Below are 12365 nucleotides of genomic sequence, written 5' to 3' on the forward strand. Positions count from 1 at the left end.
CACACGAGAGGTACAGGAGGAGCTAAATTCCAAGGTAAGGTAAATCTTGTGAGACAGACAGGCCCCCAGTACAAGAGACACAGCAGGGCCAAGGTCCAAGGTAAGGTAAATCTTGTGAGACAGACAGGCCACCTGTACAAGAGACACAGCAGGACCAAGGTCCAAGGTGAGGTAAATCTTGTGAGAAAGAAAGGCCAGCCACGAGCGAGACGGGTCACCTATTCGAGAGGTACCGGACGGGCTAAGGTCCAAGGTGAGATAAATCTTGTGAAACAGACAGGCTACCCACGAGAGAGACAGAACACCCACACAAGTGTAATCCAGAGTGAGAAGCCAATCTTGTACGTCTATGAGATGGTTGTAGGGTCTTCACTGACGTAAATGTAGCCCCTGGCGGTGCAGAAGGAGCTAAGGTCTAAGGTCTAGGATAAAAATTATTTGGAAAATCCTCAGCAAACTTGATCAAAGTAGAACACAGACAGTCGGGTTAATAGCGTTTATTTTTAATACAGAAAAAAGAGTGCATAAAATAACAAATAAAGTTCAGATCCTTCACCAGGACTAGCTGCTAATCAGACATATATCGTTTGAAAATATTGCCACTTTTTCATATTCTTTTGAACAATTAATTGAATTAATTGTAATTAATTAATTATTAGTTAAATTGAATTTATTGCCGCCATCAACAAAAAATTACAAAAAAATGGCAATATTCTAAAAGCTTAATTGAAAAAGAAATAACTAGTGTTGGCACGTTGTTCTAAAATACCGAAAATATAAGAAATAGACATCATTTTTTTACTTAACTTTAAGAGGGCTAATTTGCATTTTTGATTGTAGTATTAAAAGCGCGTAGTCTTTAAAGATGTCAAAAAGTCGTCTGGTCTGGTTATGGTTATGGTGTATATATGCCATTTTCTTTATAATTATTTGTTCAATTGACTCCTTCTACGTAAAAGCAAAAAAGCAAAAAAGTAATATTAATGATAATTTAACTCATAAAAGAAAACAAAGAAAGCATAGTAAAGGTAATAGCCGCAATGGCAGATTTAACGTTATCATTCTTAGATTTAAAAAATAATGACAAATTACCACAAAAAAGAGATAATTTTGAAATTATCTATCAGTTTCCGGGGCTTCCAATTAAAAAAAGTATACTTCTTAATTGTAGCCTTAGATCATCTTAAAATGAAATATCTTTTATTTGTTTATCTTTTTACCTTTTTAAAGGTAGTTCTATGTCACTTATTTTAAGAAAAACTCTGCACCAGTCGACATATTCCAACTTCCTTTTGAACATACTTCCTTTTGCTTTGAACATAAAAATGACTCCCTTTAAAAACTGAAGCAATATAAACAATAACTCAAATCATTAAAGACCAAACATACCATTCATACCATACCAAACATACCATTCGACGAACATACCATTTGTAATAGCTGCAATCGCTGTTTTAAAGCTGGCTTTACAATATCAACAAGAATAATACAAAACACGAAAAAAGACATAAGATTTTGTATATCCAAACTTTTCCGACATTTTATGTATCCGAATTCATTAATGTATGGTTTAATATATAACAACCTTTCTCTTCTTTTGAAGCTTCATTCTTTAGTCTTTCTTTTTTGGTCTAAACATGCTTAAACTCAAGATCGTCCCCGGGTAAAGACAGTTAATTGAAAGTCTTATTCCGAGCTTGATATATAATAAGCTTTCTTTTTTTGAAAGCCTTCTTCTTTGGTCTTTTATTTTTTGGCCAAGCATACTCTACTCAAGGTTGTATCTAAATTGTAATTGTCAAATTGTCATATTGTCAAATTGTCATGTATCTAAATTGTCATAAGCTTTTTCATTTAGCTAAAGTCTCTTCCTCATTTTTTTCTATTTTTGGCTAAATATACGTAAACTCAATACGTAACTCAAATACGTAAACTCAAGGTCGTCCGCATGTACACACACTAAACTCAAGGTTTTACTAAGAGTATAGTATGCAGTAAATGTTCTCAGTTTTTTCGGAAGTTTTCTTAGCTAGTCTTTTATTGCAATAAGCTTTTTTATTTATTTAAAAGCTTATTTTCTATTCTTTTCTTATTTGGCTAATTACATTCACGGTTATCCCCAGGTAAACACACTCGACTCAAGGTCGTATCTACAAGATTCTAATTTTGTTGGAAGCATCCTTCTTTAAACTTTTCTTTGTGATGTTTGGTTAAACCTTTTTTTAACTTTAAACTTTTTTTGGTTCTCTTTTTGTTGTTTTCTTTTCTGCTTGGTTAAATAATATTAAACTCAAGGTCGTACAGTGACTATCTTCCGTGTTGAAACTGGAATAAAAAGTTAAGTAAAATCAAAAACTAATTTTTTTTAAATGAATCATGCAAAGAATCGCATTTATCGAAATTCAGAGGGGAGGAGGGACTGGAGTTAGACTTCGAAATTATACTTTTCCATTGTTTTCAATGACAATGTTAATTCCGGCATTTTCCAAAATCCAGAGGGGGGGGGTGTAGAATCTGCCCCTTCCTAATTAGCACCCCTGATAAAAATTAACTATTTAATGTTCCATTGTCACAGCCGGGCATAAGAGTAAGAAAGGAAAAAAGCAAAGAAATAAAGCTTTGTGATCAAGTCCTAAACCAAATGAATTCGAATACATTTTCAGTTAAGCAAACGTTTCAACTTGACTGACTTTCACAAATAAAAGAGATGAAGCAAAAAGTTGGTAAAGAGGATAATTAGTCACTTCCAGGGCCAAGATCGAACCAATCAGTAACGGAATTTTGCCAGTCAAAGTCACTCAAGTCCACCTTAGTCTGAAAAACAAAAGGCCATGTCAAAAATTAATTAGTAATCCATACGCTAAGACAATATCAATTGCAATATAACAACCAGCTTCTAAAAACGGAGCAAAATTTACCAGCCTAGCTAATTTAAACTCAAAAAATAATTTGCAAAACCAAAAAAAATCTGTGTTTCTAAACTCAGAATTATACACATATTTGAATATATATATATATATATATATATATATATATATATATATATATATATATATATATATATATATATATATATATATATATATATATATATATATATATATATATATATATCTGGTGGCCAGCATTTACCCCCCCCCCCGGCGATTATCCCCCGGAAAATACCCCACGGGAAATACCCCCCCCCCCCGCGGAAAATAAGGCTTTCAAAATTTGAGAATTTTATTTAAGTTTTTTTTTTTTCCGTAGGGGGAAGGAATTTTGGTACTTGTGTATTATGCACCACTCACTCAAGTTTACGCTGTGTAAAATTCGAGAACAAGCCGGTTTTTTCGTTAGTTTCTTCGTTACTTTAGAAATAAATTTGGACTATAGACTTGCAAATTAGGTGGGGGGGGGGATAAAGTATAGCGGGTCTGCATGCAAAATGTGTTTGGTACAATTATTATGCATATTAGATAGATAGAAAAATGAACACAGTACAATAACATAAATGAAAGGCATAAATAACATAAACTTTGATCAGCGATCATCATAAAACACTTAAATGAAACACTACATTAACCTAATAATAGTACTTAATACTTGGAAAAACGGTAATTGAAAAAAAAAACATTTAACACTTGGAAAAAATGCTTTAATATACACTTATTTATCTATCTATCTAATATGCAGAATAATTGTAAAAACATGTCGTCAGGTACCTCAGATTCAGAATCTGCAGCATCTCTTGCATTTTGTGCTGTTGCAGTTGTATGTAGTTGTGTATTGCAGTTGTGCTGTTGTGTGTAGTTCATCTACCAAAGCAAAGAACCACTAAATCTCGAACTTTCGCTTACTTAACTATTGACATACTTTCCACTTTAAAAATGCTTGCTCGTTTTTTCTTGACGACACACAAAAAAACGATCGGTACCACAGAGAAACTAGAAAAAAATTCCTAGCCCCAAAACCGATCGGTACTATGCACGGGCGCCCATAAGCTGAATTCCAGGGGGGGGGGCAAACCTTGTCGAATTGGTACTTTTAATGCTATATAATAGAAATCTCAGAACAAAAATATAAAAATAAGGCAGCATCATTCAGCCAGGGGGGGGGGCCGGAGCCCCCCCCCCCTATGGGCGCCCATGGTACTATGGGAAAAACCGATCAATTTTTACATTGTACCAATCGCTTTTTGAGTGTTTCCCGGTGTGTCTGAACGGACTATAGAATAGAAGAGTACTCATGAGATAAAAACATGTCAGCACCTCCCGGTAATCAACTGATACGACCTTTAAATTCATATTAAAGGAAACACCACCGTGAAGGTCCTTGAATAGTTACGTGATGCGGAATGACCCGCCGGAGCCATATTTGCCGTATCGATAAATCCAAAATGACAGGCGTCAATTATGCATCTCGTTCTTATATTCTCGAGTTGAATAATGTTCATATTCCAGGCATCAAATATATGATTTTAAGAGATTGAAAAATTTCTGCCATCAATCGAAAATTCCATTTATTGTCATTTATTTGCTTTCATTAATTGTCACATCAAAAAATATCACATCAAAAAGTTTTCATATTTTGATTTAATTAATTACTCCCTCTCCAATGATTTGTAAGATACGATTTATAAGTTGATGGCAAAGATCATAAAGAAACGACAGTATTACTAGCATCGAATTGATTGTTATCAGCTTGCAGATATTTTTGGAATATAGAGAGTCCAATAATCCGTGAAAGTAATTAAGGGAATTTGAAAAGGTGAATAGATCCCCTTCCGCCATCTACAGACCTCGCAATCATATGAAGAGAATGATTAGCCAATCAGAGCAAAGATTTTAGGCGTAATTTTTGAAAATATAAAAGAACAGAAGTTTGGAACTGCAGTTTTTCTGTCTGTAACTTGAGTCTGGCAAAACTTCTAACGATATACTATTAGTGTAGAATAAACGGGAACAAAACAGTATTGACACAAGCTTTTCAAACAGATTTTTGCCATTTTAATTTCCTGCTTCTGAAATACAGCTGGTAAAATAGAGAGAAAAAAAAGTTGTCATTCATAAATCGTGGCTTTATCATCGACAGGTGTGACCATGATATGCTTCGAGCATTAAACTTTCGGAAACTGCAACTCAGACATTTTAGGAAAGACGTTGCGCCTTGAAACGAAGTTCCTGATAAATTTAAAACCTAAATTTTTCATATAATATGTTACCCACAAAAAAAATCTGTAAAATTTTAACTCAAACTGATCTGGCCTATCCCCCTTCTTCTTTCCCTTTTTCTCTTTTTTTTTAAGGTAAAATCTTATTTTTATAGTCTCTTTTTTTATGTGATCTTCATTTTTTTTAAAAACAACCTCCTCCCCAGACTCGGCAGCTTCCTGCAGAGAAAAGAAGGGGCCTTTTGACCGTCCCCCCAAAAAACAACTTTCGAGACTTCAAGTTTCGATAGTAATATATAAGTCCTATAGAAAATGTCGAAATTTGATAACATGATATACATCAATAAATCTACTTGTTACGTCGAATATATGTGTAAATTGTGTAAACGCAAGCTACACACATTATTACAAAAAAATATGTAATATACATTAATTTTAAATTTATCTATCGAAAGCTTATAACATACATACATTTGCATGACATTTGACAGTAGGGAAAACACTCCCAAACAGCAGTGCAATAAGCATAAAGCTTACATCATCAGATTCAGCTAGCTGGACCACCTGGAAGCAGAGGTTCCAAGTCCCGAAATACAAGTATACAAAATCTTGTATTTTTCCGAAGAGGATGTCACGTTTATAAATCCTTCTTACATGCCCCCTCCCCCAGCCTCCTCTTTATATGTCCCTATTTCTTCTTTTTCCCAGTAAAGTCTTGATTTAGTTCATCCCCTCTGTTTTGATATATTGTTTTCCTTTCAAAATACAACCTCCTACCCGGGCTCCTGTAAACTGGAAAGAATGACATTTCCATCGCACCCACCCCCGAGGTATGAAGATCTATATTGTCCCATTAAATTCGTTTTTTTTAGTTGTACCCATTCAATATATCTCCTCCCAGGGCTGTATTCAGGGGAGGGTATCCTAGTTTGAAATCCTGAAATATTTATCCGACCGGTACAAAAGTAACAAAAATGCGTGCAAACAAATTTTTGTTGCGTTTTGTAAAGTCATTTAGACCCCCCCCCCCCCCCAACAAAAATACCCACCGAACAAAAATCCTGAATACATCCCTGTCCCCTCCCCCAGAAAATTCCGTGGACATGCCTTCTCCTCCCACACCGATCTTGGGCGTACCTCAACGGAGTACGCCCACAGAGGTACGCCAGTTACGGTTTCGTGACGTATTCTTTGCTGGTGTCATTTCAGAAAACGAGTTTATATCCAAAGACAATTATTAACATGTCAAAGAATACGACGACTTCCAAGGAAGCTATTAAGAAAGAAATTTCATCATGATTAAGTTAAACAAGGCTCCAAGGGGAATTGAAACTTGATACATGATGTTTGATAGCCTGTCAAAAATGTCACACTTTTAATACATTCATATTAGACTGGAATGAAAACTAATTACAATCACGTTCCAGAAAGTTTCTCTTCAATAAGTGTAGCTAGTGAAGTATCCCATTTTGAATAGTTTGCCACAACTGGAAGTCACGGAGTGCCCACAGCAGGGGCAACCATGGGGCAGGGGTTATTGTTCCCCTAGATGTTGAAAAATTAAATTTTTTGTGTATTTTCATTGAAAAAAAAAAGAAAAAAATAAAAAAACTTCACACCCCTAGTTTTGAAAAGCTTCTTTTTTGTATTCTAATTAAAAAATTGAAGAAAAATGCTTGCCCCCCTAAATTTCTTGGATTAGCACCCCTGACCCCCAGACGTATCAATTTATATCAGACTACAGACGACGTGCATCCTGCCGAGCTCATCTAGCCCTTGCTTCCGTGATGCCAATAAACGTTCCTAAGGTTTTTAAAGCAGGCACTTTAGGCCTGCGTCTCTATTTCCACTATTATCAATAATTGGCTGTTTGCCAGCTCGCGTAATAAATTGTTAATTCTATATTATCTGGTATCTATTCAGATAATAGAACTATGGGAGTACCATGGGCACTTTAACTGAAGATTACCTTGTCAGGGAGGTTTTAATTATCTCGATAAAGATTAGCTATTGTTTTACGAGGGAGGGGGCGATATTGGGGGTCTAGCATCTTTGATCGCACATCTTTTAGTATTTGTGAGAAGCTGCTTTATTAAAATAATGCAGCAATGCACACGAACAAGCCTAATAATTGCAAATGACAATATTCAGTCAGCTCAAATTTTTGGCGGGCTAAGGTAAAAATAAAATGCTAGTATGCACATTGCTACTGTGCACAATGCACATTCTTAGTAATATACAGGAATAAGCCTGATAATTGCACATGACAAAATTCAGTCCGCTCAAATTCTTGCAGAGGGCTAAGGTTTAAATAAAAAAAGATTTTTTTTTTATTTACAAACGGGTTAAAATAAATAAATAAACAAGCTCAGTCGTTAAAGTTTCTTCAAATTCATCAGTTTGAATCAGAAGTCAAAGGCTCAATATCAAACCTTACTTCGTCGATTACCTTATTGAAGTTGAAGCTTTTGATATATTCATTCATTCTTTTGAAGAAAAAGGTAGGCGTTGTCTAGTGTAAAGTATTTAACAACAATTCGAGAAGCTTTTCCGGGTATCTCATTTCTTAGTTATTTGGGCATTTATGTGTCAACGAGAGGATTCCAGGGGGGCTCTTGGGACTAAAGCTAGTCGTGGGAAAGGGCCCGTTCCCAGGCATGGTTGAACAACCAATAGCTGGAACTTCCGTTCCAGGAAAGTTATATTCTTGGTTCATTTCTAAAGGCAGTCCATCTTTCGGCTTCGTCGTAGCTAGTTGTTCTTGTGCCACCTTATTTTCTCTATGTGTATTCTCACGTTATTTAATAAAGGCCATGTACCAACGTTTATCGTCTTTCTTTGGGATTTACGGAAACCATTACATCTGCCAATTATAAAAGGGCATATAGAAAGAACTAAATAGAGGTTTATAGAGTGGTGAGAGCAGAGGTTTACAGAGTGGTGGCAAGCGGTTAAGGCTAGTGGAGCATATATCACTAGTGGAAAACCTCCAAGTGACATTTGAGTGACCGTTATAAGTACTTACGACATCTTACGCTAAATACTGGCAACATATTGAAGAGTTATTTCGCCCGCTACCAAAATTGCTGTGATATTGAGCCGCAAATACTGCAAAAGACTGATTAATAAGACATCGAAACGTTACGAGCTATTAAACTTTCTTCTATTCAAAGCGCCTTCTTGAAAAACACTCTTTTAAATGAACATTTTGAAATAGGCTGTTACACAATGCCTAATATGGATTTCCTCGCGATAGCGTCTACCTACTAATTCAAATTTCTACAACTGAGAATCTCCGGTTGATTTCTACCTTCGCTTAGCCATTCTACGTTTGGTTTTTTTTTTACCTGATTTTATACAGTCGACGTGGGATCTACATTTGACAGTTTCCAACCAAAATTTAACATTTTGAATTCGATAATCGAAAATTAATTCTCAATTGTGACTACATTTGACGCTAGTGATTTAATTGAGACCAACTACAATTGGATTTGGAACGGACTATCTTTCGTAAGTGATTTAACACGGCTAAACAACCCAGTAAATTTTATTAGGCCCTTGTTGGTAGAAGTGAAGCTAGTGCCCAAAATTTAGCGTCCGTAATTAAAGAACGGTGTTTAAAACAAATATTTAAATTTTTAGAATAACTGCTTTTTCAAATTGTGACCTCAATATGTCAGTTTTTATTCCTATTCTCGATCCGGCGGAAACTGGATACAGCAAAAAGGTTGCTTTTGATTTTGTAAAACAGTGGAGGGAAAATGGCATATTTCCATTTATTTTATTTGACTCCCCTCGATTATAAATTTGTCAAGTTTAAAAGTGGATTACTTGTAGCATATGCCCCAGGAAAATAGTAGGCAGAATGGTTGCAGAGTTTGTAGGCGTGGCACAATTTAAGGATGAAAGGGCATATCTATTCTATAGAAAGATGCCAAATTAGGAAGGTCATGTAGGGTGTCCTTAGAAGCCAGGGATGATGATGTAGTCCTTGGAAGATTTGCTCTTAATTTATTCAAGGAGAGGATTAGACCGTCCTACAAACGGTATTTGTTACAGAATAGTGCAGAATTTTTTTTTTTGTTTAGGTGATGCGTACAAGGTTGCAAAACAATATGAACAGATAGAACAGATAGTGGGGAAAGGAGACACGTCTTCTTTTTCTGATGAACTTTTTTCTGCGCTGACGAGGGTGAAATTTGGACTCATTGATAATGAGAAGGCACTGCGAGATGGTACTGCTTCCTCGCAAGGCGGTTTGGCTACCCAGGAAAAGGGAGCTGGTTTTGAGGTCCCGTGGGATGGTACTGATGCCTCACAGGATGTTTTTTTGTTGCACTGCGAGATGGTACTGATTCCTCGCAGGGTGGTTTGGCTACCCAGGAAAAGGGAGCTGGTTTTAAGGTCCCGTGGGATGGTACTGAGGCCTCACGGGATGATTTTTTTGTTGCACTGCGAGATGGTACTGATTCCTCGCAGGGTGGTTTGGCTACCCAGGAAAAGGGAGCTAGTTTTAACGTCCCTTGTGATGTTACTGATGCCTCACGGGATGTTTTTAATTATTAGCGCTTATAGGTATGTCTACATAAAAACAGTAGCAATGCCATATGTCGAACCACAAGTTAGTAGAGAAAAACCAAATAGGTCAAAACCGAGGCGTTCCATAGCAATAAAACCCCGAGCATTTTATTGGTAATAATATCTTGACGTCATTGCAGCATGGTAAGCCCATCAAACTGCAATGGTTGACATATATATTCCCTTATTTATAAGTTTATGCAATTTCATTTATTTGTCGCCAATATTTTCAGGATTAATTAGCCTTTCTCGGTCATTCCTTTTGCCCTAATCCGAAGTTTATACATAATCCCAACTTTCCTTGTCCTCATCAAATTCAGGGGTATGGGGAACAAGTCTATTTTAAAGTATACAAAGAAAAATGAAGTGTTAAAATATTCAGTTTCCGACTACTGTTGTTAGTGTGGTTCGTTTATACTATGTAAGTTTTTACTTATGCAAGTATTGTGTAGTGTTTGTATTATGTAATTGTTTACTAGTTCATGCTGTAGAATGTTAGTAGGCGAGAAGGGGATAACTTGGGAAGGAAATGTTTTGAATCCAATTAAAGTTTGGGGGTTTAATGAGAAGGGGATAAGCCAAATTTGGGAAATTTAACTTAAAACAGGGGGGAGAATCTGTAAAGTATTTAACATCAATTCGAGAAGCTTTTCCGGGTATCTCATTTCTTAGTTATTTGGGCATTTATGTGTCAACGAGAGGATTCTAGGGGGGGCTCTTGAGACTAAAGCTAGTCGTGGGAAAGGGCCCGTTCCCAGGCATGGTTCAACAACCAATAGCTGGAACTTCCGTTCCAGGAAAGTTATATTCTTGGTTCATTTCTAAAGGCAGTCCATATTTCGCCTTCGTCGTAGCTAGTTGTTCTTGTGCTACCTTATTTTCTCTATGTGTATTCTCACGTTATTTAATAAAGACCATGTACCAACGTTTATCGTCTATCTTTGGAATTTACGTAAACCATTACATCTACCAATTATAAAAGGGCATATAGAAAGAACTAAATAGAGGTTTATAGAGTGGTAAGAACAGATGTTTACAGAGTGGTGGCAAGCGGTTAAAACTGGTGGAGCATGTATCACTAGTGGAAAACCTCCAAGTGACATTTGAGTGACCGTTATAAGTACTTATGACATCTTACACTAAATACTGGCAACATATTGAAGAGCTATTTCGCCCGCTACCAAAATTGATGTGATATTGAGCTGGAAATACTGCAAAAGACTGATTAATACGACATTGAAACGCTACGAGGTATTGAACTTCCTTCTATTCAAAGCGCCTTCTTGAGAAACACTCTTTTAAATGAACATTTTGAAATAGGCTGTTACACAATGTCTAATATAGATTTCCTCGCGATAGCTTCTACCTACTAATTCAAATTTCTACAACTGAGAGTCTCCGGTTGATTTCTACCTTCGCTTAGCCATTCTACGTTTGTGGTATTTTTACCTGATTTTACACAGTCGACGTGGGATCTACATTTGACAGTTTCCAACCAAAATTTAACATTTTGAATTCGATAATCGAAAATTAATTCTCAATTGTGACTCCATTTGACGCTAGTGATTTAATGGAGACCAACTACAATTGGATTTGGAACGGACTATCTTTCGTAAGTGATTTAACACGACTAAACAACCCAGTAAATTTTATTAGACCCTTGTTGTTAGAAGTGAAGTTATTGCCCAAACTTTTGCTTCCGTAATTAAAGAACGGTGTTTAAAACAAATATTTAAATTTTTAGAATAACTGCTTTTTCAAAATGCAATCTCAATATGTCAGTTTTTATTGCTATTCTCGATCCGGCGGAAACTGGATATAGCAAAAAGGTTGCTTTTGATTTTGTAAAACAGTGGAGGGAAAATGGCATATTTCCATTTCTTTTATTTTGACTCCCCTCGATTATAAATTTGTCAAGTTTAAAAGTGGATTACTTGTAGCAAATGCCCCAGGCAAAATAGTAGGCAAAATGGTTGCAGAGTTTGTAGGCGTGGCTCAATTTAAGGATGAAAGGGCATATCTATTCTATAGAAGGATGCAAAAATTAGGACGGTCATGTAGGGTGTCCTTAGAAGCCAGGAATGATGGTGTAGTCCTTGGAAGATTTGCTCTTAATTTATTCAAGGAGAGGATCAGACCGTCCTACAAACGGTATTTGTTAGAGAATAGTGCAGAATTTTTTTTTGTTTAGGTGATGCGTACAAGGTTGCAAAGCAATATGAACAGATAAAACAGATAGTGCGGAAAGGAGACACGTCTTCTTTTTCCGATGAATTTTTTTCTGCGCTGACGAGGGTGAAATTTGGACTCATTGATAATGAGAAGGCACTGCGAGATGGTAGTGATTCCTCGCAGGGCGGTTTGGCTACCCAGGAAAAGGGAGCTGGTTTTGAGGTCCCGTGGGATGGTACTGATGCCTCACGGGATGATTTTTTTTGTTGCACTGCGAGATGGTACTGATGCCTCGCAGGGCGGTTTGGCTACCCCGGAATAGGGAGCTGGTTTTAAGGTCTCGTGGGATGGTTCTGATGCCTCACGGGATGGTTTTAATGCGTAGCGCTAATAGTTATGTAGACATATCAATAGTAGTGCTGCCATTTGTCGAAACACAAGTTATTAGAGCAAACCCAAATAG

General features: G+C 36.4%; 1 protein-coding gene across 6 annotated transcripts in view; it reads right to left on the bottom strand.

Moving 5' to 3' along the window:
* Nucleotides 1-482: 482 nt before the first annotated feature.
* Nucleotides 483-12365, bottom strand: part of Esyt2 (extended synaptotagmin-like protein 2) — a 234103-nt gene continuing 222220 nt past the window's right edge. For all 6 annotated transcript variants that reach the window (XM_089104783.1, XM_089104781.1, XM_089104780.1 and 3 more), the window contains exon 21: nucleotides 483-2814. In XM_089104783.1, coding sequence (XP_088960909.1) covers nucleotides 2737-2814 — 78 coding nt within the window. In that variant the 3' untranslated portion in view covers nucleotides 483-2736. The remainder of the gene's footprint in view (nucleotides 2815-12365) is intronic.

This window comes from Artemia sp. Qi Xiang Cuo, chromosome 19 (genome assembly GCF_049724085.1).
Source record: "Artemia sp. Qi Xiang Cuo chromosome 19, ASM4972408v1, whole genome shotgun sequence".
Taxonomy (NCBI): domain Eukaryota; kingdom Metazoa; phylum Arthropoda; class Branchiopoda; order Anostraca; family Artemiidae; genus Artemia; species Artemia sp. Qi Xiang Cuo.